Source organism: Chionomys nivalis, chromosome 17 (genome assembly GCF_950005125.1).
Source record: "Chionomys nivalis chromosome 17, mChiNiv1.1, whole genome shotgun sequence".
In the NCBI taxonomy this organism is placed as follows: Eukaryota; Metazoa; Chordata; class Mammalia; order Rodentia; family Cricetidae; genus Chionomys; species Chionomys nivalis.
In genome coordinates this window covers 45,992,930-46,019,631 of record NC_080102.1, presented here as the reverse complement: position 1 = coordinate 46,019,631, position 26,702 = coordinate 45,992,930, and the positions used below count along the sequence as shown (strand labels likewise).

The window sequence follows — 26,702 nt, the reverse complement described above, 5'->3', positions numbered from 1 at the left end:
TCCCACAACTTTGGTATTAAAATATCTTTTTGTCATACAATACTTGTCTTAATTTTTTGACACAGAGTTTGCAGCCCTGTGAATCTCTGGGTGTTTCGGAGTCCCTTGGTATGCATGGGGGTGGGCGGAGAAAAGATAACGTGAATAAAGCCTGACTGCTTGGCTATGGAGCCAGTCCATCTTGCTCAGAGAGAACCCGTGAAGACCTCAGATTTGTAAAGTCTTGTGGTTGGGGAAGGCTTAAGAATTAGGGCAGATCCCCCAAGTTTGGGGAGGAGATGTCTGAGGAAATAGGAGGAAGTAGGCAGTCTTCAGGGAAGGCTAGTTTTGGTGGAGGGGATATAGATATCCCAGGGTAGACACGAGCTGAGATTTGGGGACTAGTCCCAAACCCTGTTCTGAGACAGTGGGATCATTGCCATGTTACGAATCCATGGGACCTCAGCATGGGTGACTTGGAGACCAGAAGTAGGAACCCTACGGAGTGGTCCGGTCCCACCTTATAGATGAAGGCTTGGGGGTCGGTAAGGCCCAGATATGCCGGGCCGGGGGACTAGAAAGGAGAGCAATAAGGGCAGAGTTCCAGCTATTCTGTAGGAGACTTGAGCGGCTAGGATCCTGAAGAATCAAGGTCCAGCAGCCCTCACCATCGGGAACGGCAAGAACGTGGTCCGCCTGTTGCCAATCTGGTGGTGAGGTTCCTTGCGCCCCGCCCATCTCAAAAGAGGAACACTTGAGGCCAGGGTCTGGCCCAGCCGAAGCCACCCACTAATGCCGGGCCGCGTGCGCCATTCAGTTCGGCCTGAGGCACTCCCGGGGTGGTGCCCAGCCTTAGCAAACTCCTCTGATGACGGGGCGGTGGGGGTGGGGTGGGAGACGCAAGCAACTGCAGCAGGCGAGGCGCGCGGATTACTACAGGGCGCGAATCACCAAGCAAAGCATTGCGCTTTAGTGTGGCTCTGAGCCGGGGGAAACGCGGGGTACACTAGAGACGCCAGCCGCCCCTCCTAACCTCCCTCGGCTATCCTCTATCCCTTAGTCTCGTCCCTCCCTCTCGCCCGCCCCCGTCCTCCCCGCCCTCCTTCTCCCCTGGCGGGGGCGGGGCCGGCAGCTCCCGCGCGCTCCGGCCCCTCCTCGGCCACACAAAGGCCCGTCTCCATGGCAGCCGCGCGGGCCGGAGCGCAACGCAGAGCGCGGCCCCGGCGCCATCGAGCGACGGCTGCGGAGGAGCAGGTACCGCACTTGGGGACGGGAACTGCGGGGGGTGTCGCACAGGCCCAGGCTTCGCCGTCCACGCCGCTCAGCCTCGGTTTGCGCACCCGGACGCGGGGGTGCTAGGGCAGTGCCGCTGCGCGGAGGGCGACGGGGGCCTGCGTCTTTGCCCTGTGTCTGTCTGTCCAATCGGCTGGGCCTGGCAGCTCCTGCCCCACCGGTTGGCGACGAGGCCCTCCGTGCCAGGATGTTGGGAGACTGACCTGGCAGGCCGGGTCCCATCGACCCAGTGGGGCTGCGCTCTATCCGGTGTAGTTTCAAACCCTCCCTCGCGGCCGGCGTCCCTACCTCTTCGCCGCCGAATCGATGGACCAGAGCGAGTCATCCCTGTTGTGCCGGACCTCCAGGCCCCAGTTCTCAAGCTAAGCCTGCGCAGACGCCGGGGTCTGTTGGGACTTTTTTCCAGAGGCGCACAACCACAGCAGTCCTCACACCTTCTGGGACAGGGAACAAGGGACAGAGAGAACCAACACCCAGTAGTACCTGGTGAGGCCCCACGCCTCCCGGCAAGATCTTCGCAGCTTCTAAGTGTAGTTCCTTGGTGTGGTGTTTGGAGGGACACCTAGGACAGAGGGCTTAGAACTTGGAAGGTGCTTTCACAGTTCCATGTACCTTCTGCAGGGAGCTCTCATGCATGTGCTTTTACTGTATTCCTCTGGTCAGGCTGTGTGACAGATTTGTGTGTGGGGAGGTCCTTTCTCCCTATGTGGGGGTTTCTGAGCCTAAGAATCCTACTAGAGTTTCTGGCCACGTCACTTAACTCTTTTTTCTAACTCTTTGGAGATAGGCAGGAAGGGAGGTCTGCCAGTGGCCACCATGGTGGTGGCGGTCAGAACTGGAGCTGAAGTCAGGCCCCAAAGCCAGTGTAATGTTCTGAGGAACGGAGGCTCTCAGGGCCCTCATTTGCCTTGGGGAGTGCCCCATCTAATGTCTATTCTTCGGTCTGTATTAATGGCTTTAAAGCTGAACTCCTCAAACTGCCCACACACACCTTGAAGGTGGGAGCTGTCAGCCTGATTCCACACCCAGATACTTCCCTGGTTTATAGAGAATGCCATCAGAAAGTTGGACTGCCAGTGGGAAGAGTTCTTGCTCTTTGGTCAGGAGGTGACGTTCCTACGAAAGTAGGGCGAGCATGTGAGGTGTTTTGTGGAATGTGCCAAGCCTTATTGTGTTGTATCGAAATTTCCAGAGAAGACCGAAATAAGCAGGTAGACTACGAGCCCTGGGCACCTAGTCTCACAGCCTGCCTTGGAGTTGGGGAAGGACCGAGGACTGGCCAGAGGTTCCTAGCCCCAAGAACTCAGGGAAGTTACTTAGAAAAACAAGAGTTTGGAATGTGCGTTCCCCCCTCCCCCACGGGCTGCCTGCCAAGGAGGAATTATTTTGGATTATCCAGCCGAGTCCAGCGATTCCAGCTACCCTAAGAGGAGGCTGAAGCTGAGGGGAGGCTGAAGGGACCCACTTCCGGGCCGTGAGTTGAGAACCCCAGAAGGGCGGGGTTGAGAACCCCGGGAGGGCGGGACTGGCAAGTCCGGGCAGCTCCTTCACCTACCTCCCAGGGCTGCTCCCACCAGTCAGGGGCGGGGTAGGAGGGCATGTGTCACCTTGGGTTGGAAAAGGTACTCAAGGTCGGCTCCTTTGTAGGCCCTGCCTAGCCTGGACTACGCCAAGGCTCCTCTAGAGAGCCCATGGGGCAGGAAGTACTTCAGACCCATGTGGAAGATCCGGTTCACTTCCCAAAACCATGCACACTGATTAAGGACACTTTGGACGGGTCCCACTCCTGACAATGGCTTAGATCAGGAAACAAATCCCTGGGGTCTTCCTGGAGCTAAACCTCAAGGCTACCTTCCTGTCTTCTCACTGGCCAGCCGCTCCCTGAAAGGCTGCCCCCCCCCCCACACACACACATTGGGATGTGATACTGGTCAGGACATCCCACAGGTGAGCAGATAAAGATCCCTACAAGAAGCCGTTGGGATGTTCCTGAGTTGGCTCCTAGGACTCATGACTGCCCAGGAGCCTACATGGAGACCAACCACATTGGGAGGTAGAGCCAGCAGCTGATGCCCAAGGGCAGGAAGCCCAGGGACTTGGCCCTAGCCCCTGCTAGTCGAGCAGAAGGAATTGGATTGGAAGGGATTGGGCTGGGCTGGGCTGACAGCCTACAGAGGCGCCCATATGGCTCATGTCCCCCCTACCTGATCTCTAGCTATTGTGGAACATCTCCATGTCCTGTCCTCTGGCTGGTACCTCTTCTGACGGTTAGTGCTAATAGTTCCTCAGGGATATTGGATGGACACAGGCAAGAGTCACTGGTGGAAGGACCTCCTAGCACTATCCCTTGATTGCTGCCTAGGCAAGACTATTTGCATACCTGCCTGCCACAGAGGACTGTCACCCTGCAATCTGCCACTCCTTGCTTAGGTCCTCTTCTGTCCCTCTTGCTGTCTCCTGCTCCCTGCTTTGCTCTTGATATTCAGGGAGTAAGCTTTTTGTCCCTGTTGTGTGCCTCTTGTTAAAGGACTGGCTTGGTGAGGGAAAGGAGGTAAGTTGTTTAAAACACTAACCAAGGCCTGCGGTAGTCCAGGCTCTGGAGAGCCCGTGAAGGAGACTGAGGCTGCCCCTACAAACCGCACCACCCTTCTGTGCCAAGCCATTGGGTGATTAGATAGGGGTAGGGGCTGGGTAGAGCCCCTCCCCTAGGGCTAATGGCTGTTTGTGTTTAGGGTGGGGTTGTGGGTGGGGTGGGGCTGGGTTCTGACTAATTATAGTATGGGAAGGGCTGTAGTGTGTGTGTGTGTGTGGGGGGGTGTGTTGTGGGGGGGCGGGGTTAGAAATAGGGTATTAGGGGCAGCTGCCCCAGCTCGTCTCATCCCAGACCGCATGTGACTCCTTTCTTCTTTTGCACAGTTTCACATCCCCAGACAGCTCCTGCTTCCCTCAGTTAACATAGCAAGGACTCTGTCCTGTCCTGAGCTCTCTGGCTGTGGGTACTGCCTCTGGAACACCCTACTGGCCCTTCTACCTCATTAGAGCATCTGAAAGGATAGGAAAGTCCCCTGCTGTCTTTCCTGTGTCCCCACCCTAAAGGGCCCTTCCTTACTCTGAAACTCATAACCTGTGACAGTGAGTGGACTCAGCTCCCCAGTGGTCAAGGATGGTGAACTCTTCTTGTAGGGGATCTGAAGCACTTCACAGTGACAATCACATCACTGGGAAGATCTCAAGCTGTTCCAGAGGCTGTTCCACTTAGAGGTGGTAGCACTATTTCCTGTCTTTTTGTCACTCTCTGGTCCTGCCTCTGCAGCTCAGTGTCCCCTCCCCCAGTCTGGCTCCTTGCCTCCCTCATGCCTGGCAGCCTTCCCTGGGATGTCCCCATGGACTGCTGAGTTCACACCTGAGCTGCCTGGGGTCCCAGTGGACTACACACAGAAGGGGCTCAACCCGGATTGGGACACTGCCTGGGGCCAGGGCTGGGCTTGGTGCCCACACCCTCTTTCTTCCTCAGATCCCTGAGGTCTCCAGACTTGAGAAACCCAGCAGTTCCCCATTCTGGTGTCAGCTGGGTCCTGGCTCCAGGCCTTAAGGAGAGGAAGGGAAGAGGGGAAGGTCCTACAGGTGTAGCCTTAGTTCTAACTCCAGCTCTGCCAGCAGCCCAGCAGCCTGGCCTGGGGGCGTGTCCTCTCTGGACACAGGGACCAGGTACTTGGAGGCAGGGGTCCCCCTGGCACAGCTGTTCAGTAGTTCCCATGGGGTCCCTGGGTGAAAAAGGAAGGAAAACGCATTAATGTTGGTCTTTCAGATGGTTACCTGTGTCAAGACAGCTCTTGGGAGCCCTTCAGAGGCAGTGTAAGAGGGTCAGCTATGTACAGGGCCAGAGCTTTTTCCACGAGCTGCTCTGATCTGTGGCCTCTGAACCAACATACTCTGTGTCCTGCATTGGTCCACCTGTAGAACTGTTGATGGGCTTGTGCCAAATGTCGGGATATACCTGGGGATGCACTAGGAACCCATTGTCTCTGTGGAGGAATAACACTTCCTATTTGTGTGCGGAAGTCGCGGGCCGTCTTGATCTTGGAGTTCCTCAATCAACAGTAGGATATGTAGTAGGCAGCACTGGTGACTGTGGTTAAGAGGGTGTTCTGTGATTGACACATAGCCTCTGAATGTCACTCCATTCTCAAGAGCCCTCACCCTTTTGTAAGCTAGGCAATTGCTGGGTCTTAGGATAGCTCCACAAGAGTGTGGGTCTGTCTTGGGAGGAACCAGGTGGCTTTTGTGTGGTCAGAGGCTGAGGGCTTTCTGCCCTCTTTGTGGAAGATAGCAGATACCCTGGGACACAGAAGAACCCTGCTGTGGGTCCCACTGCCCCATCATCATATGTTTGATACTTGGGGCACCTCTTCCCTGCCCAGCAAGAATGAAAAGTTATTTTTAATTGATCTGGGTAAGATGCCAGGGATGAGGGGTGCATGACAGAGGGAAAGGAAGGGCTCTAGAATGACCCACTCACTACTCCAGCCTCAGAAATATTTCCCTATACTTACCTTAGGAGCAGAAGGTTCAGCCTCCCCACCTCCTCCTTACCATCAGGCCTGATTTGGAATCACCCTGGGATGCCTCTGCCACAAAACCTATGTCAGGAGGAGGAGGGATCTAGGCAGCCCCTCCCTCGTCCAGGAGCACTCCCTGGAGCACTCTCTTCACCTCTTTCAGGTGTGCCATGTAGACTTAAAGAAGATTCCAGAGGGGCCTGGTGTGTCATGCTTCTCACCAGAGGAAAGAACTGGAACTAGGGGCTCCAGATTCCCAACCCCATGTACACACCAGTATCACCTCCCATTCCGAGCTGGGCATTTCCTCATTGGAAAATCCCAGGCCCTCTTCCCCTGAGCCTGGAGTGCTCGCCCCATTGTGTCACTGGTACATGGAGCCCTGCTCACCGTCTGACCCTCAGACTCTTTCAGCACTCCTTAAAGTACCATGTGCCTACCAGCCCTGCCCCCCCCCCCCCCCCCCCGATTTAGTGCAGGTGAGAGAATCCAATGAGCAGCTCCCTCCCTTAAGGCCAGCCCCTGCCTCCCAGCTCCAGCAAATCTCTAGGGCATCCTGGGATGGACCCTGTATGGGGACCTAAGGACCTAAGGATATCTCACATTTGCAAAGCCCCTTTAGGTCATGCCTGGGAATTGATTCTAGGTGTTGGGGCAAGACCTTCCTGCTGGCAAGACTCTGACAACATCATGGACATGTGTGTGCCTGCACATGTGTGGTCATGAGTGGTGGCTGGCACCCAGGCTTGGCGAGGTGCCCTAAGCTAATTGTAGGGTTCAACAGTGATGGGGGAGGAGGGGCTAGGGTGACCGATGAGACACTGACAGGCTGACAAGGAGATTACAGGCCTGGTTGGCTCCTCGCTCACTCAGGCCCTCACCCATCCGCCCCCATGCCACTGATTTGTACCCCCCAACCCCCACCCCTGCTGAATCCTGGGAGGTACTGTGGAACTGGTTCTGAGCAAACTGCAGCCTCCATGAGCTTCAGGCTGCCCTGGTGAGCAGCATCTAGCCAGTACTTGGCCGAGCTGGGAAAGGGGACAAGGGAGAAGAGGCATAGATAGGTAGGGCAGGAGTGGGGAGAAGTGGAATAGGAAGGTAAACATTGTAACCAGCAGTGCAGGGTCCTCAAGTCCCCCTCCCCGCCTTCCTATGACTGGCGTCTGTCTGGACTTTCCCAGTCCTGATGACTTGACTGAAGGTGGTGGTGGCAACAGGAACCATTTGTGACCTCCCTCAGTTTGCCGAGTTTGGGGGGTGTGTTCTCCAGGAGCACAATACGCCCACAGAGGATGACTCGTTGCAGGGTGATGAGTCTGGAGGCTGGTGTGTGGATAGGTAAAGAGGGGAATGCTGGAGCCAGGAGATCCTAGGGTGGATCTCCCATGCCCAGGCAAGACACTGTGGTGGCTGGGGTTTTAAACCGAGAGATGGGGGGAAAGATGGTCATGGGGGCCAGCCAGTTCGATGGTTGGCAGTGTGGGGAACCCAGTCTAAGTTTCCCATAATATACAGATTGCAGCTGGCTCTGAGGGAGGGAAGGGGAGGCCTGAGGAAGCCCTTGGGTTTTGACAGGTTAGCCAGGCCCAGTAGTGGAGATCCTGGGAGATGAAGCCTCAGACAGAAGGATGACTTGGTTGGATTCACTCGGGGAGAGGGAAAGCAAGTGAACAATATGGGCTGTGCTGGCCTAGAGCCTGTAATGGGGGTGACATAGGTGGGCCTAACCCTGGAACCTAATCCAGGGGCTCGGACTTATGGGGAAAGGTCGAAGACACCCTCTGCTTGGGAGGCGTTCTTACTCTGATCCCTGAGAGGTTCTGAGCCCTGACTCAGGTTAGCATATCTGCCTTTCCCTGGAGCCCCACCCCTGCTCCAGGTCAGGTGGCATAGTTTCCTTAGGGCTGGCTTTTCCCCTAAGGAGTCTGGGCGGATGTCCCTGTGGTCTGGCCTGAGGCTGCTGGAAGGCAAGGTCGTGCTTGGTTAGCTGACCCCCGGTAAGGGGGCCGAGCCCGGGGAACTGACCCTGGGAGGGGGCGGAGCTACAGACAGTGGGGCGGAGCCGCGCATTGCTTTCCTTCCAAGGCTGGGGAGGGCTTAGGTAGGTAATGGCCGGTTCTGCTTTCGGCTGTTTCTGACACCAGATTAGCACTGCAAGGATATGGTTCTTGACTTTTGACGATTGCCTCTGCTGCCATTGTCACCCGAGGTTTGGCTCCCACCTGCCCATCGCCTTGTGAGTTTCCCCGACCTGGTGAGGCTGGCGCCAAAAGCGCAGTCCACGTGTTCCCTCTAGATGTGCGCTGGGGTGCGGGGCCAAAATTTGGAAACGATCCTGATTAGAACGTGGGGGTCTGATCGCTGGGTTCTAGGACCGTGGGCGTGGCCAGGTCCCTGGGGGAGCTTTGGCCGCGCGTCCTCGCCCACATCTGGGGTCCGCCTCCAGTGCAGTTCCCAGGTAACCGTCTTGTGATCCCCGAGGAGTCTGGCGGAAACGGCGCTGGGGGAGGGGCCCTGACACCTGGGCCTGCCTATGAGGAATGAGGCCAGGGCTGGCTCCGGGGTGCGGGGATCGACTCAACCTCTCGGACTGTACTCTGACCAGGTTGTCAGGTGGGTGGAGCCGGGTACTCGGGCACAAACCGCGCCCCCCCCCCTTCCGGGGTCTTCTACGCGATCCAGTTGTCGGTTTCGGGTGCAATACCAAGTCTGTGGCTGCGACGCTCTTAGGCGTCGAGCTCCGCGCAGACCCTTGTCGCAGCCCCTCCCTCAGGCTTGTTTTGAAAACAGCAGAGGCTTGGATTTGCGGGCGCCGCGGCCTGTTTTGTCTCTCCTGATTTGTTTAACGCTCTCAGCTAATTGCAGATTTTCGTAGCTTTCTGAGAGCGGACGCCCCGCCTCATGGCTGCCAGCTGCGGCGGGGGAAGGGCAGCTTCGGTTTCTCTGTGGCCCTGCGCCCCTAGAGTGTGGTCCGCTGTTTAGGCGTCCCTATCCTGTCCTGGGGGTGGGGCAGTTCCCACTCTCCTTGTTAGAATCCTGGCTTTAGCGGGATCGTTCCCGTCTCCCTACCAGTCCCTGATGTCCCTGGTTTGCTGTCTTGGTCTCTGGGGGAGATCCAAGCTCTGCTATTCGGTTGGGCCACACTTCCACAACGTTGATTTGATCTGAGCCTCAAAAAGCCACTCATACTAAGAAACTAACCCCAACTCTATCTAACGCTACCCTGCGAGGCTGTTCTAGAGTAAGGGAACTCAACTGGTTGTGTCGTGCCCGCCCCGCCCCCCCTTCCCCGCGCGCCATGGAATTGGCATCAAGAGAGGCCTTGAGAAGAGGAACCCAAAGCGGGAAGCCTCAGAGCATCCAGCTGACGAGGGGCTTTTGTTGCTTCCCAAACAGTCCAGGATGTGCTCGCCCTCAGAATTCTGGCTGAGGAGAGGCTGTTAAGTTCCAGACCTGGGAGCTGGCACTGGCTGCGTGTGCTCTTATCCCTCAACACTGTATCCCCACTGGTTCTCCCCGCCCCCCACCTCTTCCCTGTGTCAGACCTGGCCTACAGAGGGCTCCCTGGTAAGCTCCTAGAGGATGACTGTTGTCAGGGTGCTGGAGGATAGATAGTTGGCCAGCTCTCTGAAGTGGATATTATTATTATACCCAACCTACATACGGGGAAACTGCACAGAGCAGCTTTGTAATGTCTATGTAACTATGCCAGAAGGAGGCAGCTAGATCTGAACCAGAATGATCTTGAAGTCTCACAGTGCTGTGGCAGAGTTCTTTGTCTCGGCTGTTGGGGAGAGAGCAATCCTGGGAGACAGAGGTGACTGTTGGGAGCATCAGCCCAGGACTTGGTGACCTAGAGGGTATTAGCGATGTTAGTTTTATATCTAAGAAGTGTTAGCTCAGAGGGTCCTGATTCAGGAGGAGATAAGCTGGTCTGCCTTCAGTGGAGTCTGTGGGGGGGGGGGCCTGATCGGTCAGTGTGTGGTTCATCAGACCCTTCTGAAGTATGTATGACAGAGTTGCTTAGAAGAGGTCATCTTCCCTTGGCCTTGCCTTTCGGAGACACCCCCCACCCCAAATGGAGAGCTGGAACCAAATGGTCTGCTGTGAGAATTCTAAAGCTAGGGGAGGCTGACAGGCAAGGGCCAGAGAAAACTAGAGCTTCCCCCAGGCCCAGAGAGGCTACAGGTAGCATGTCTGCACGAAGGAGTGGCACAAGGCTTCTGCTAGCTGCAGACAATGCCTGCTGGGTCCCAGAATTCTCCTGGGGCTGATGCTGTTCTGTGGTTTGGCTGCTGTGTTGAAGAGCAGCCTGTTGGTTCTTGTCACAAAGGCTGTGTTGAGTATTGGGGACAAAAAGTTGCCTTCTGCCCCTTGACCGGGTCATGGGCTGAGGACACCGCCATGTGGGGGACATGATGTCCTACTTGGACTCACTGTAGATCCAGGCCTGGGCCAACTGTCTGAGGGTGTGGGCTAGGAGAATCCTGGAAAACTGCTACACAGGGCAAGTGAGGGTCTTGGGATTGGAGGTGGACATTGCCTACAAGTGTAGCCACTTGGGCCAGCAAGGCTAAGGACAGGCTTGTGGTGTCTGAACTATGGTTGGTTGTATCTTCCTCCTTGCCCCTAAAGGTCCCACAGTCTGCAGGTTGGGATGAGGGCTTTGAAAACCCAGGAGGTAGCACACTGGAGAATATGGTTATATGGGATCTTGGTAGGTTGATGTAGACCCTTTGCCATGCATTTTCTCTGGAGTATCCTCTGGCTGGCAGCTGGGTGAGTTGCCAAATTGTTCCCTCCAATAAACCTGCTAAGAGGTAAGTACCCTTGGTCTGTACTTCCCTTTGGGCCTACAGGGACTGTTTCCAGGGGAAGAATACAATAGAAGAGCCGTTGAGTGCTATAGTGTAACACTCTCAGGCTTTCCACGGATGAATTCATTTAATCTTTATAATGCCTAGGGTTAATTTATTATTACTGTGTGCATTTTGCAGATGGGGAAATGAGGCACAGAGAAGTTAACTTGCCCAAGGTCACACAGCTAGTAAGTAGATTTGCCCTGTTGTGGGTCTACATGTTTTTCAGAAAGCAGCTCTGCATATTGTGTTTTGGGTTTTTTGTTTGTTTGTTTGGTTGGTTGGTTTTGTTTTTTTTTTTTTTGGTTTTTTTTTTTTTTTTTGAGACAGGGTTTCTCTGTATAGCTGTGGCAGCCCTGGAACTCAATTTTGTAGACCAGGCTGGCCTCGAACTCAGACTACCTGCCTCTGCCCTTAATCCTCGAATGCTGGGATTAAAGGCATGTACCACCACTGCCTGGTTATGCATGTAGTTTTAAAGAACAGATAGAACCGCAGACTTACTGAAAAGAAGCTGCCTGCTTCTGAGCAGAAGACAAAGTAGCATGACTTGCTTATGTTTTGCAAAGACCAGGTGAATGTGCTTGCTTTAGAAGCTGGGCTGGATGCCTGGGAGTGTCTCAAGGAGGGCCTTACTGGGAGTGAGAAGGTAGAGGAGATAGGTGACATTAGCCACCAGAGTGACTGCTAACTTCTCTCTTTGCCTCCTACAGAGTCCTGATGCCAGCCTACAACAGAGACTGAGACCACTGGAGCCTTGGTGAGTGAGTGCAGTGAGCCCAAAAGTGCTGAAAATCACATGGGGCCCCACAACGGGGGCCTGGGGCTGTACCTCTGTATGTGGCTTCTTGGAAGTGTACCTCCAAACTTCAGGGGGAGGAAGGCTAACTGGTACCCTTGAGGAAATCCCCACTAGCCAGGCAAACAGGGGTCCTGGATCTAATCCAAAACAGGAAGTTCCTGCACTTGCCCTCCCATTCCAGGAACATCAGCGGCGGCAGGAAGCTTTAGCTGGCTGTGCCTGGCGCCTCTGCCAGAGTGCTGTCAAGGTCAGGTGCTCTTTGCTCCTGGGCCTGGCCAGGCAGGTCACTCACGGCCTTGTTTGTCCAGGAAGTAGAAGGGAGCTGCTACCTATAGACTACAATCCAGGTCCCTTTAACCACCCAGAAGACACTGGGCCTGGCGCTTCCTTAGCCGACTACCTTGGTGTCTGGGTGTGTAGGATTGCTGAAGATGGAAGCTACAACCTTATATATGCTAGGCAAGTTTCAGCCCCAGCCTTCTGGTACAACTTCATATGTAATCAAGTTTCCCCTCTGGTGTGCAGGCCTGGAGCCCAATCTAGTTACTGGTGACCAGATGTCCGGGAACAGTTTTCCTCCAGTGACCCTACAACCCTGTGTGTGTGCTTCCCAGAGTATGAGCTCCAAGCATAGGGAGGAGGTGGCCATTCCGCTGCCTGAGATTAATGGAGAGAAGCCCACCTGGCAGGTCTCCTAGGGAGGCGCGTGGAGGGCCCTTGGAGAAGGTGCTGTTATGGGTCCAGATGAGAGGAGAGGGTTTCCTAGCTAGTTAGCTCCAGGTCCAAGCCTTGAGTTTACCAGCAGAGGTCAGGGGCGGAGGCTGGCACAACCACATTTCAAAGAGGGTGGTTAGGTTTCAGCTGTGCTGAGACTGTGGCTCCTCCCACGCCCACGCCTCACCCCCCCCCTCCACCCCCTCCTGGCTGGGAACATTCCATTCATTCTCTGCTCCTGGGAGCTGACAAGCTGCAGTGATTTGGTGAGTTAGAGAGCCGGTGAGCTACGAACAAGCAGGCCCTAGCGATCAGGCCTTGGTGTGGTGGCCTATGAGGAGTGGACTTGCATGGAGAAACCTGGACTCGAAATTGGTTAGTGAACCACAGGACTGTCCCCGTGGGTCTGAGTCTGGATGCTGCTCCAGGTTCTGAGCTAAGCCTTGGAATCTTAGACTGGGCTAAGTCGAGGTCCTGAAGGACTTGGGACGTCTTCCTGTCTTTGAAGCCACTGACACCTCCCTAACCTTAGTCTCTTATGAGGCCTGGCTTGCCTTGCACTTTGCTTCTCGCACCACACTTTCTACTGGACACGAGCTTTTTCCTTCCTCCGTGGGTTATACCTCCCAGGTCTGAGGAGCTTTGTGGGGGTACAGAATAGAAATGGAGGGCAGCTGGCAGAGCTGCAGCGCTTGTGACAAAAGCCATGACCTCGTGACAAAACCGACAGTTCAGAGATGTCTTTGGACACAGGCAGAGCAGGGGCCTCTTCGAGGAGAGGGATACCAGCTAGGGGTTCTCTTGGAGGCGGGTCAGCCTCCTGGCCCACCCACCTCGTCCAGGCTGCCTTTAGGCAAGTTACTTCCTTTCTGTTCCCTCATCTGTAACCGGAAAGTTACAGAGCCTGGGTAGTGTGACCTAGAATTGTTTTATGTTTAAATTTTAATTTTTTTATGGGGAATAAGAATATGTAAGAGGTGATGTTTAAAGTACTTTTTAAATTTATTTTGTGGGTATTTTGTCTGCATGACTATCTGTGTATCGCCTGTGTGCCTGGTACCTGTTAGAGGCCAAAAGAAAAAAAGGATGTCAGATTCACTGGGACTAGAGTTACAGATGGTTATAAGCTGCCATGTCGGAGCTGGGAATTGAACTTGAGTCTTCTGGAAGAGCAGCCAGTGCTCTTAAGTCTATTCCAGCCCTCGAGCGGTCTTTTTTTTTTTTTCCCTGATTTTGCAAGACAGGGTTTCTCTGTGTAGCTTTGGAGCCTGTCCTGAAACTCTCTCTGTAGTCCAGGCTGGCCTCGAACTCATAGAGATCCTCCTGCCTCTGCCTCCCAAGTGCTGGGATTAAAGGTGTGCACCACCACCACCAGACCCTAGAGTGGTCTTAAAAATAGGGGGGTATGGGGGCTGGAGAGATGGCTCAGAGATTAAGAGCACTGACTGTTCTTCTAGAAGTCCTGAGTTCAATTCCCAGCAACCACATGGTGGCTCACAACCATCTGTAATGAGATCTGGTGCCCTCTTCTGGTGTGCAGGGATATATGCAGACAGAACGCTGTATACATAATTAATAAATAAAACTTTAAAAAAAAAAATAGGGGGGTATTAGATCCTCTGGAGGCATCCTTGCCATTGTGCCCCAGGGTAGTCATACTGTTTCAGGCACACTCAGTAAATCGTGAAGTTGAGAGTGTTTTCAGGTGTCTAGGAGACAAAGCTGAGTTTGTCCACATGGTCTACCTGTGGGACCCTAGGTTTTGCTCCAATTGGACTCTTAACCCAGGATCCTGAATGATGCATGCATCCATGTCACAACATACATACGCGCACACACACATTTACAGACCCACACAGACTCCCCTCCATACGCACACCTCTAACCTGGTGGATTCAGTGCTGTTTACCCTCCCCAGGAGGCAGCAGGTGGAGGGCTAGGAATGGAGTTGGAGCCGTCCTGGGCCAGGGAGCTTTGGAAGTGGATATAAAAGACTATGTTTGCAGGGGTCATGGGCATGGCCATGAGTTGCAGCCCTGGGTCTACATGTCCACAAGTCTGGGGTTTGTATCCCCGAGACCACCTTTAGCTTCTTGAGAGGAATGTGTATAAATAGCTAGGGATCTTCCCAGAGCTCTCCCTTGGTTGCTCCTCGGGATTGTGTCCCTCTATGCCCTGTATTCTGGACATTCAGGGTAGGACCTGAATGAGAAGAGGCCTGGCTTGTCTGACCCTTACTGTCTCTCCCCACAGAGTTCTGGGGGCAATGGCTATGTCACTCTGGGCCCTGACCTTCCTGGGTCTGGTGGGCCTGGGGTCGAGCCTACGGTCCCGCAAGCCGGAGAGTTTTCGCAGTGACACAGAGCTGAACCACCTGGTTGTGGATGAGGCCTCAGGTGTGGTATATGTTGGGGCGGTGAACGCACTCTACCAGCTGAGTGCTGACCTGCATCTCCAGCAGCATGTGGTCACAGGCCCCGCCATGGATAACAAGAAGTGCACACCACCCATCGAGGCTAGCCAGTGCCATGAAGCAGTGCTTACTGACAACGCCAACCAGTTGCTGCTGCTCGACCCACCCGGGAAACGCCTGGTCGAGTGTGGCAGCCTTTTCAAGGGCATCTGTGCTCTGCGTGCCCTGAGCAATATCTCAGTGCGCCTCTTCTACGAGGACGGCAGCGGCGAGAAGTCCTTTGTAGCCAGCAATGACGAGAGAGTGGCCACAGTGGGGCTGGTGAGCTCCACAAGCCCTGATGGTGATCGAGTGCTGTTTGTGGGCAAAGGCAATGGGCCCCATGACAACGGCATCATCGTGAGCACCCGCCTGCTGGACAGGGTTGAGGGCCGGGAGGCCTTTGAGGCCTACTCAGACCATACCACCTTCAAGGCTGGCTACCTGTCTACTAACACTCAGCAGTTTGTTGCAGCATTTGAGGATGGCGTCTATGTTTTCTTCATCTTCAACCAGCAAGACAAGCACCCTGCCAGGAACCGCACACTGCTGGCACGCATGTGCAAAGATGACCCCTCTTACTATTCCTACGTAGAGATGGACCTGCAGTGCCAGGATCCCAGTGACGCTGAAGGCTCTTTCTTTGGTACCTGCCTAGCAGCTTCTGTAGCTGGCAGAGTACTCTATGCTGTCTTCAGCAGAGATGGCCGGAGCAGTGGGGGGCCTGGTGCAGGCCTCTGTGTTTTTCCACTAGATAACATCAATGAAAAGATGGAAAACAACCGTGATGCCTGCTACACAGTTACCCGAGACACAAGCCGTGATGATGCCTTCTACAAACCCTTCCACGGAGACATCCAGTGTGGTGGCCATGCGGCAGTACGTGTCTTACCTGTTCATAGGTGTATGTTTCCCCCTGAGTGTCAGAGTATCTTTGTGTTGTGGATGATAGGGTCTGACTCCTAGAGCTTGGAGCCCTAGTAGGGAAAAGTCTGGGAGACAAGGACCCGTCCCAATGCTGTGATCCACAGGGTGCCAGCGAGAACTTCCAGTGTGGCTCGGAGCATCTGCCCTATCCACTGGGCAGTCGTAATGGACTCGTCACCACAGCCCTGCTGTACCGTGGGGGCCTGAATCTGACAGCAGTGACGGTAACTGCCGAGAATGGCCATATTGTCGCCTTCCTGGGCACCTCAGATGGCCGGATCCTTAAGGTACTGCCCCAGATATCAAGGGTCCAGAGGGGCCAGTTGGGCATGGTATCCCCCTGTTCTCATGGACCGCCTTGGTGTTTACAGGTGTACCTTGCTCCAGATGGCACTTCTGCCGAGTATGGCTCTATCCCGGTAGACATCAACAAGAAAATCAAGCAGGACCTGGCGCTGTCTGGAAACCTGTCCAGTCTGTATGCTATGACCCAGGACAAGGTCAGCCTAAAGATGGCCCCAGAGGTCCATTTTGAAACAGGCTTAGAGGATGTGCTGGGCCTTGCCTTGAACAGTTGGGCAGAGTCTGGGCTCTTGTCTCTGAGTAGCACCATTGTTATCTGAAGTTTCCTTTTGAGCACTAAGAGTTAGAACTAGGGTCTTTTTTTGGCTTTTTGAGACAAGGTTTCTCTGTAGCTTTGGAGCCTGTCCTGAAACTAGCTCTTGTAGACCAGGCTGGTCTCAAACTTACACAGAGATCCACCTGCCTCTCCCTCCCGAGTGCTGGGATTAAAGGCGTGCTCCAGTCCAGTTTAGAACTAGGGTCTTATGCTTGCTTGTGAGGCAAGTGCTTCGTCACTAAGCTATAGCTCCAATCTTCCTTTTCTCAACAAGGTTTCTTTTTCTGATCCTGCCCTGAGCTTGTAGGTGGTTATAAATCGAGCTGGCCCAGGGGATTCCCTGTCAGTAGTCCCAGAAGAGCATGGTGTCTGTAAGTCATGTTTGCCCAAAGTCCTGCTCTTTCACCCCTAGGTGTTCCGGCTCCCAGTGCAAGAATGTCAGAGCTATCAAACCTGTGCTCAGTGTCGTGACTCCCAAGATCCCTACTGTGGCTGGTGTGTCATCGAGGGACGGTGAGCAGTTTGTCCTTGCCCCGATGGCCTGGAGGCCAGAGAGCACTGGAGCTGAGATGATTCTCTGTCCTTGCAGATGCACCAGGAAGGCCGAGTGCTCACGGGCAGAGGAAACTGGCCACTGGCTGTGGAGCCGGGACAAGTCCTGTGTGGCCATCACTGATGCTAACCCACAGAACATGAGCCGGCGGGCCCCAGGAAAGGTATGTGACAGGTGGCAAGTGGAGTTGTGCAGGGCTAGACGGGGCTCTCCTTACACAGCTGCTGGCTGGGAGCTATCAGAGAAACAAGGAAACCACAAGGTGCCTTGTACCCAGGACAACATGAACCCTAGACAGAGAGACACATTCTAGAGATTGTGTCTCCTCCTGTAGGTACAGCTGTCTGTCAACCCCCTACCCACCCTGACTGAGGAGGATGAGTTGCTCTGCCTCTTTGGTGAATCACCACCACGCCCTGCCAAGGTAGAGGGGGACGCCATCACCTGTGACCCCCCGAGCAGCATCCCTAGCACGCCACCCGGCCAAGGTGAGATCTCATAGCCTTTAGCCTCTGGACCTACACGGCTTCCTTTTTCCTGCACACAGCTTTTCCTTATACTCTGTCTTCTATCACATTTTAGTTCATTGAGCACTGTGTATGAACCAATCCTGGGTGCAGGTCGCTATTATTGGAGAGGGAGAAACATTTTCCAATTTTGAAAGTACCTTGGTCTTGGCCTGAGGGCTGATTGCTCTGTTCTGGGAAAACCAAGATCAGGATCCCCCATAAGTTATTTGCACAGATGTCCATCCCTCCTCATTGCTTTGTCCAGCCCGATGCTGCTAGAGCTGTCTCCTGAGGCTGAAGGCCTCAGTTTGGGCTAAGACAGGTGCTGTAGCTGTCCAGTCCCTTGAGTTTTGGGGGTAACAAGGCCATGAGGCCACAGAGTGATAGGGACAGGGACCTGGGAGGCCCTCCCGCCTAGACTCGGAAGAGCCACTGCCCTCAGCACTTGTAGGAACAGAGAGAGGGTACGAAAGCAGCCAAGCCCAGGGGAGAAAGATGAGCCTAGGCCTGGGAGCTGACACCGGAGCCCAGATTTGACAGCATCAGCAGGCCACTTAACCTGCAGCAGACCAGCTGAGCCTACAGACTGGGGTATCCATATTGTATCCTATGGGCCCAGCACAGGCCTGCTTTCAGCTGGGCATTGGGGGAGGGCCAGCTCCACCCTTCTGCTGCACCTTCTGCTACACCTGACCCTGTTCCCACCTACATTTTGCAGACCATGTGGCTGTGAGCATCCAGCTGCTTTTCAAACGTGACAATGTCTTCCTCACCTCCCACCAGTATCCTTTCTATGACTGCAGAGAGGCTATGAGCCTGGTGGAGAACCTGCCGTGAGTCCTGGCTGCCTTTTGAGGCCCCCACCCCACCCCTAGGTTCCTCTCATACTCCGGGCCCCTCATACTTTTATGATCCTCTCTCCAGGTGCATCTCTTGTGCTAGCAACCGCTGGATGTGCCAGTGGGACCTGATGTATCACGAGTGTCGGGAGGCCTCACCCAACCCAGAAGATGGAATCATACGTGCCCACATGGTGAGCCAGCGGCTCAGATGTAACTGTGGTTAGGGCCACAGTGGTAAGAGATGCTCCGTCTAAGCAGCTTTGCTCTCTTGCAGGAGGACAACTGCCCCCAGTTCCTGGCCCCTAGCCCTTCGGTCATCCCCATGAATTATGAGACAGAAGTGACCTTCCAGGGCAAGAATTTGGATCCTGAGAAGGTAGAGAGGCCTGGTGTGAAGTCTGAGAGTCATTCTCCCAAGGTTGGGATGCCTGGGTCTCCACTCAGTACCAAGAGCACTTGGGAGACATTAGAGATAGGGAGGGAAGCAGAGGGTCTTCAGAGGTACCTGAGCATGGAGCAGACTCAGTGGTGGGCTTCTTCAGGAGCTTTTGCAGACACAGATTCTCTGCCTCCCGGGGGGCAGGACAGCTGACTGGCTTGCCTAGAGGATGCTGACTGGACTCTCTTTAGGTCTCTTCCCTCTGTGTGGGCAGTGACCTTCTGAAGTTCGAGGCAACTGTGACTATATCGAAGTCAGGGGACTTCTCTTTTAAGACCCCAAAGGTACGATTACTGGTCTCAGGGCTGGAGGGTGGGTATTACCTCTATGGCTGGAGCCTACTCAGAGTCTTGTCTCTCCTGCTCTGTGCCTTGTGGTCTCCGAGCACCTCTGTCTATGTCCCCAAGCGTTCTCACGTTCAGGGTATGTGTGTCTGAAGTGCACCGATTCCTGTCTACCTGGCAGACTTCACTGACCTTTGGCAGTAGCAAGATTCCTGTGGCTTTTGGGGTTTTAGAGGGGCAGGAAGTACATTTGTCCCTGTGTGTCCCATGCAGCTATCCCATGACGCTAATGAGACGCTGCCTCTTCACCTGTATGTTAAGTCCTTTGACAAGAAAATTGACAGCAAGCTACAAGGTAGGTGGGATCTGGGGAAGGTGGGGTAGGGACCGGAGCGACCACTAACTGTCCACTCTTCTCCACAGTGACTCTCTACAACTGCTCCTTCGGCCGCAGTGACTGTAGCCTGTGTCTGGCTGCCGATCCTGCCTACAGGTGTGTGTGGTGTGGTGGGCAGAACAGGTGTGTGTATGAGGCTCTGTGCAACAATGTTACTTCTGAATGCCCGCCACCAGTCATTACCAGGGTGAGTTTTGTCATGGCTTGGTATGTATCCCATCCCCACGTCTTCATCTCCCAAGCCATTCCCTCACTGGGCTCTGCCAATTTCAGATCCAGCCTGAGACAGGCCCACTGGGCGGGGGCATCCGCGTCACTATCCATGGGTCCAATTTGGGTATCACAGCAGATGATGTCAAGAAGATCACTGTGGCTGGCCAAAACTGTACCTTCGAACCCAAGTGGTACTCTGTATCTACCCGGTGAGTGAACTGTCGTCGGCCTGAGCTCCCAGCAGCTGCGCTGATCGTACAGCAGTAAGTAAAGAGCTAACTGGGTCCTGTATGTCTACAGGATCGTGTGTGCAATCAAGGCTGCGGAGATGCCTTTCACAGGAGGGATTGAGGTGGATGTTAATGGAAAGCTCGGCCATTCACCGCCACACGTCCAGTTCACTTACCAAGTAAGCGCCTGACCAAGCTGTGAGTCCAGCCTTTGCTACTGACCCTATAGCAGTTGGCTTCTAACAGTAACCACTATCCTGTGACCCCTGAGTCCTTGTCACTAACTATGTCTGTTGTTCTCAGCAACCCCAACCTCTCAGTGTGGAGCCACGACAGGGGCCACAGGCAGGTGGTACCACATTGACCATCAATGGCACTGACCTAGACACAGGCTCCAAGGAGGATGTGCGGGTGACCCTCAATGATGTCCCTTGTGAAGTGTATGTGTTGCCCATGGCTGCTGAGCCTTCCTGGCTCTGGGGGAAGGTTGGGAATGCCTGAGTCTGTCATGGAGGTGGCCTGACCTACTGACAAGCACCTCCCACCCTAGGACGAAGTTTGGGGCTCAGCTGCAGTGCATCACGGGTCCACAGTTGGCTCCAGGCCAGGCAGTACTAGAAATTTCCTACGGGGGCTCCCGAGTGCCCAGCTCTGGCGTCTCTTTCATCTACTGTGAGAACCCCGTGTTACGAGCCTTTGAGCCACTGAGAAGCTTTGTCAGGTGTGGCCTCTCCCCTTCCTGGCTAGTGTCTTCCCACCCCCGCCTGCTGACCTGAGGAATGTGGCAGAACTGGGCTGGGCAGGGCAGGAGAAGGAATCCTCTAGAAAACCCCACTGCACCCTAATGGGCTTCCTCTTCAGAACCCAGATAGCAGGGTCAGAGCAGGGCAACTTCTCCCCTTCCCCTGCCTCTGACTGCTCACATTTTTATTGTGCCACTCCCACCGGGGGTATGAATTGGTGGAGTGGAGCCTGGAAGCTGGCTGAGCGTCTGCATTGCCTAGCTGAACTCACTCAAGTACCACTTCTCCCCAACCCCCAGTGGTGGCCGAAGCATCAGTGTTACTGGCCAGGGCTTCAGCCTCATCCAGAAGTTTGCCATGGTTGTCATTGCTGAGCCCTTGAGGTCCTGGCGGCGGCGGCGGCGGGAGGCTGGATCCCTGGAGCCCATGACGGTCAGTCTTCCTGTCCTGCCATGGGCTGAGTTCTAATGGGAACAGGGGCAACTGGGGACCAGTAGGGGCAAGGTCTTCATCAAGTGGCCTGAAGTTTTTGGACCCATTCCACAGGTCATGGGCACTGAGTACGTGTTCTACAATGACACCAAGGTCGTTTTCTTGTCGCCTGCTGTCCCTGAAGAACCTGAGGCTTACAACCTCACTGCATTGATACAGATGGATGGTCATCGTGCCCTGCTTAGGACTGAAGCTGGTGCCTTCGAGTATGTGGCTGATCCTACCTTTGAGAACTTCACAGGTGGTGTCAAGAAGCAGGTCAACAAGCTCATTCATGCCCGGGTAAGGAGACCTACGGCACGGAGACCCAGTACAGGACAGGGAGTCTCGCTGATCATCCTGACCTCTGCCACCCGACCCTCTTTAGGGAACCAATCTGAACAAGGCCATGACGCTGGAGGAGGCTGAGGCATTTGTGGGCGCTGAGCGTTGCATTATGAAGACGCTGACTGAGACTGACCTATACTGTGAACCCCCAGAGGTGCAGCCCCCACCCAAGCGGCGGCAGAAGCGAGACACAACACACAACCTACCTGAGTTCATTGTGCGTGAGAGCGGGAGGGCTGTGGAGGGCCTGGGGACCCTCAGGAGAAGCCGCCGCTGCCTACACCTGCCTGCGCTGAGCCCTAGCTTCCACACAGGTGAAGTTTGGCTCTCGAGAGTGGGTGCTAGGCCGGGTGGAGTATGACACACGTGTGAGTGACGTGCCGCTCAGTCTCATCCTGCCTCTGGTCATGGTGCCCATGGTGTTTATCATTGCCGTATCCATCTACTGCTACTGGTGAGTCCTGCCCCAGGTGGCAGTCCCCTCATCCCTCCTACACCAGCCCTTCCCACCCTAGCAGCTGACCGATAGCTGAGAGCTGTTCTATGCTCAACAGGAGGAAGAGCCAGCAGGCTGAGCGTGAGTATGAGAAGATTAAATCCCAGCTGGAAGGCTTGGAGGAGAGCGTGCGTGACCGCTGCAAGAAGGAGTTCACAGGTAGGGGCTGCCTCCAGTAGTTCGGTCCTCAGGATGCTCGTATCAGAATCCCTGGATCTTTTAGGCCACCTCTTAGGGCTCGAAACTGCAGGAGGGTAGGAGTAGCCGGCCAGGGATGCCTCACTCTAGTTTCCCTTTCTTTCTCAGACCTGATGATTGAGATGGAGGACCAGACGAATGATGTGCATGAGGCGGGCATCCCCACGCTCGACTATAAGACCTACACCGACCGCGTCTTCTTCCTGCCCTCCAAGGACGGGGACAAGGATGTCATGATCACTGGCAAACTAGACATTCCCGAGTCACGGCGGCCCATTGTGGAGCAGGCCCTCTACCAGTTCTCCAACCTGCTTAATAGCAAGTCCTTCCTCATCAATGTGAGCAGAGGGGGGCCGGGCCGTGACGGGGCTCAGAGAGTCAGAGAGGGGCGAGGCTGTAGCACAGGCGCTCAAGTGTCCCCTCTCCGGCTGCCCTGCAGTTCATCCACACCCTAGAGAACCAACGCGAGTTCTCAGCTCGTGCCAAGGTCTACTTCGCATCGCTGCTGACGGTGGCCCTGCATGGGAAGCTGGAGTACTACACAGACATCATGCGCACGCTCTTCCTGGAACTCATGGAGCAGTATGTGGTGGCCAAGAACCCCAAGCTGATGCTGCGAAGGTTTGTGGGTGACAGAGCCTGTGTGAATGACAGGTGGGGTGGGGTGGGGCTCACGTGGACAGACACAAAACTAGACCCCACTCGGTACTGCCCTTGGTCTGAGCTGCTACATAGCCCTTCTGGATGGTTACGCCCCCTCCACGGGGGCCATGCTGCCTTTCTGCTCACATATGCCTTGTGGTGGGGTCCTGGAGCTGGCTGGGCCTTGGTAATATGAAGCCTCTGTGTACCCTCAGGTCTGAGACAGTGGTGGAGAGGATGCTGTCCAATTGGATGTCCATCTGTCTGTACCAGTACCTCAAGGTGAGCTCCAACCCTAGGATCAAGGGTGGGTGAATGGGTACCGTCCCTCCCAACGCCTGCCTCTCTGGTGCCTTGAAGGAGGACCTGTCCCACCGTGCATATCAGTCCTATGCCTCCCACTCATACAGCCCCCTTGCTCCAGGATAGCGCAGGTGAACCCCTGTACAAGCTCTTCAAGGCCATCAAACACCAGGTGGAAAAGGGGCCAGTGGACGCTGTGCAGAAGAAGGCCAAGTACACCCTAAATGACACGGGGCTGCTGGGAGATGATGTCGAATACGCCCCTCTGGTGAGTTCCCCAGAGCCGTGAGCTGCAGAGGGGAAGCTGAGCCAGGAACTTGGACCCCATTTCTGAACTCAGCAGAATGAAGCCAGTTTTTCTTGGGTGAAATCTCTCTGATGCAGAGGTGTGGTTATGGGGTCCTCCCTTAGCTGGGTCTTAATCCTGTGTTTCCTGGCAGACGGTGAGTGTGATCGTTCAGGATGAAGGCATTGAGGCCATCCCAGTTAAGGTCCTCAACTGCGACACCATATCTCAGGTCAAAGAGAAGATCATTGATCAGGTGTACCGTACTCAGCCCTGCTCTTGCTGGCCCAAGCCTGACAGCGTGGTCCTTGGTGAGTACTGCCTGTTCTGAGGCCCATGTGCCTAGTGCTTTCTGGGACTGGGCAGCCATACGGCCCTAGGTTCCAGAAACTTAGCTATGTCCTTCTGCAGAATGGCGTCCTGGGTCCACAGCCCAGATTCTGTCTGACTTGGACCTTACCTCTCAGCGGGAAGGCCGGTGGAAACGAATCAACACCCTTATGCACTACAACGTGAGTGTGGAGATACCCAGGCAGGGGAATAGTACTGAATCCCACAGTAGAAAAGCATAGTCTTCCCTCATGACTCTATCCCCAGGTCCGGGATGGAGCCACCCTCATCCTGTCTAAGGTGGGAGTCTCCCAACAGCCAGAGGACAGCCAACAGGATCTGCCTGGGGAGCGTGAGTCTATGCTGTCTTTCTTGTCCTAGTCCCTGACGTCTGTGAAAACCACATCCTCCCTCTGCTGCCACCTAGTGGACCCTAGGACCCTACCTACCAAGCTTCAGGCCATGTCTGAACTGGAGCTGGGTCCCTCAGCCCCTTGCTCCCCACAGGTCATGCCCTTCTGGAAGAGGAAAACCGCGTGTGGCACTTGGTGCGGCCAACAGATGAGGTAGATGAAGGCAAGTCCAAGCGTGGCAGCATGAAGGAGAAAGAGCGAACCAAGGCCATCACAGAGATCTACCTGACACGGCTGCTCTCAGTCAAGGTGATAACACTCATGCACAGGTACACATCCCCACATACTGGTGCCTAGGGCTGTGTCCCGGGGGTCACACCCAGCCGCTCTCCTCCACAGGGCACACTGCAGCAGTTTGTGGACAACTTTTTCCAAAGTGTGCTGGCACCCGGGAGTGCCGTGCCGCCTGCAGTCAAGTATTTTTTTGATTTCTTGGATGAGCAGGCAGAGAAGCATGACATCCGGGATGAGGATACCATCCACATCTGGAAGACCAATAGGTGAGGCCCTGCCCTCTCTGCCCCTGCCGTCGCGCAGCACAGCCCCTCACTCTCTGCTGTCTGCTACAGTTTACCACTCCGGTTCTGGGTGAACATCCTGAAGAACCCTCACTTCATCTTTGATGTTCACGTCCATGAAGTGGTAGACGCCTCCCTGTCGGTCATTGCACAGACCTTCATGGATGCCTGTACTCGCACGGAGCACAAGCTGAGCCGTGTGAGTAGGGCTTGTGAGTCAACCGTGTGGGTGGGGTGGCGGGCCTGGCCTGGACAGCGTCCATGGCGAGAAAGCTGTGACTGAGATGGGGTGAGTTTGGATTATGCCAAAAGCTTGTCTTAATGTGGTTTTGTATATTTGGGGCTAAAGTTTGGGACAGAAGCAGGTAGAAGGTAACCAGGGCTTCAGGGCTACTGGGAAGATGACCACCTCCTTTCCTTTACCTCCCATGGGACTTTTGCTCCTTTTTACTCATCCCCACCCCAGCCTCCAGTGCTTTCCGACTCAGAGTCTGAGCAGGAGCCTCGCTCCCGCTTTGTGAGCACTGAGTAGCTGAGCCTAGCCCGGGGTCAAGGCTTTTGTCTTCCACAGGACTCTCCCAGCAACAAGCTGCTGTATGCAAAGGAGATCTCTACCTACAAGAAGATGGTGGAGGAGTGAGTGATGTGGAGGAGGGTTGAGGAACAACAGGGAATCCCTGAGAGACCCCAGGGTCTATCACCCCCCCTTTTCCCTTCCACTCCCTCCCTCCCCTTATCTATAACCCTTCTTCTCCCATAGCTACTATAAGAGCATCCGCCAGATGGTACAGGTCAGCGACCAAGATATGAACACACACTTGGCAGAGATCTCCCGGGTAAGGGACACTGAGCTCAGCAAGAGCAAGGATGCTCTCTACTGCCCACTACTGGGCCAGGCGCTGAACTGCAGAGCAGGTTGAGACTGCTAGGAAGAGAGTAGCAGAGGGTGGCCGAGTGGGCATGTTGGCCAGGCAAGCTGCCTTGAGTGTAGCTGAGTCCTGGGAGGGGTGAACAAATGTGTGTGTAGAAGCTGATGTGTAGGCAATGAGTTGCTCTGATACTCACTATACTGGCTATGGCTGGGCAAGCTTCTCCTATGTTCATGGGCTTTGCATGTGGCCTTACCAGGGTGCGACCCATTTACTGGTGTATCTATGATGTTGCCATGCAGCCAATGCATTACAGCCTGCTATTCTGTGGGACTGGTCTTGGGGCTCCCACAGCCCCATCTCATACTGGGTACAATACTGTTATCCTCAGGCACACACAGACTCCTTGAACACACTTGTGGCACTGCACCAGCTGTACCAGTACACACAAAAGTACTATGATGAGGTATGGTCTGGGTTTCTGTGGTGAAATGCAAGGACAGCCTGCCCTGTCCACCCCCAGCCTGTGATCTGACGGGTCTCCTCTGTGTCCATTTCCATCCCCACGCCTACCCCACTAGATCATCAATGCTTTGGAGGAGGACCCTGCAGCCCAAAAGATGCAATTGGCCTTCCGCCTGCAGCAGATCGCTGCTGCACTTGAGAACAAGGTTACAGACCTCTGACCTGTCAGTGCTGCCTCAGGATGCAGGTGTGTGGTACCATGGCACTGGGCAGCCCCTTGGCGTGAGATTGCACTGGCTGTAGCTGAGTTCTCTCTCTCCAGTAGAGGATGCACCCAAGGCGTCTGGAGTGGGCGTAGTGGGCCCACCTCCTGTAGACTATAGCGTCTTTCTCCTGAGCAATACTGCCCGGGCGCCCGAGTCAGCACCAGCTCCTTCCAATGGCACCAGCATCGGGTGTTCTCCGTGTTGTCTCCTGAGTAATTCGCAAATGTGCCTTACAAAGCCACACTGGGCCACTGGGGGCAGTGGGGCCTTGGCCTCTGCTTCCCATGCACCAGCAGCCTAGCCTCAGATAACCTGGGTTTGGCCTGTAGCTCCCATGGCCGGTTCCTGGACTGTATCTGTCTGCCAGATGGAAGGAGAAGAAAAAGCGGTACGATGCCTTCCTGACCTCACCTGAGCCTCCACAAGGGCCGCAGGCACTCCAGGAGGACTTTGAGGGCCATCACTGGCTCCACCTCTAAGGTCAAGCTGGACGTCAGACGTCGGGGCCCAGGTGACCAGATGGACCCAGAAAACTGAGGTCCTGGTCTCAGCTGTCAAACAGGCTGTCCTGGAGGCCCTGCCTGGATCTGGGGATGCTGGAACAGCATCTCCCCCAGGATTACCCATCCCTTTTTGTAAATCTTTATTGTAAATCCAATACAGTTGTCTTTTTCACTCTG

General features: G+C 54.9%; 1 protein-coding gene across 5 annotated transcripts; it reads left to right on the top strand.

The window, feature by feature from the left end:
• The first annotated feature begins 1,100 nt into the window (after positions 1–1,100).
• On the top strand, positions 1,101–26,702 carry Plxnb2 (plexin B2). Of its 5 annotated transcripts, none has more exons than XM_057791532.1 (39): positions 1,101–1,233; positions 10,832–10,881; positions 11,407–11,453; positions 14,463–15,540; positions 15,693–15,875; positions 15,960–16,088; positions 16,620–16,720; positions 16,797–16,923; positions 17,095–17,248; positions 17,988–18,102; positions 18,194–18,302; positions 18,386–18,487; positions 18,742–18,834; positions 19,108–19,189; positions 19,258–19,418; positions 19,505–19,653; positions 19,745–19,853; positions 19,978–20,114; positions 20,225–20,395; positions 20,717–20,849; positions 20,964–21,191; positions 21,277–21,453; positions 21,551–21,690; positions 21,791–21,891; positions 22,039–22,268; positions 22,370–22,551; positions 22,788–22,854; positions 22,997–23,143; positions 23,316–23,472; positions 23,573–23,673; positions 23,759–23,843; positions 23,999–24,153; positions 24,244–24,404; positions 24,474–24,621; positions 24,994–25,058; positions 25,183–25,258; positions 25,683–25,757; positions 25,873–26,003; positions 26,082–26,702. In XM_057791532.1, the coding sequence occupies exons 4-38, from the start codon at positions 14,476–14,478 to the stop codon at positions 25,975–25,977; spliced, it is 5,520 nt and encodes a 1,839-aa protein (XP_057647515.1). In that variant the 5' UTR covers positions 1,101–1,233; positions 10,832–10,881; positions 11,407–11,453; positions 14,463–14,475; the 3' UTR covers positions 25,978–26,003; positions 26,082–26,702. The 5 variants fall into 5 exon arrangements, with proteins under 5 accessions (XP_057647515.1, XP_057647516.1, XP_057647512.1 ...); XM_057791533.1 differs by having other exon boundaries at positions 26,079–26,702; XM_057791529.1 differs by having other exon boundaries at positions 25,873–26,702.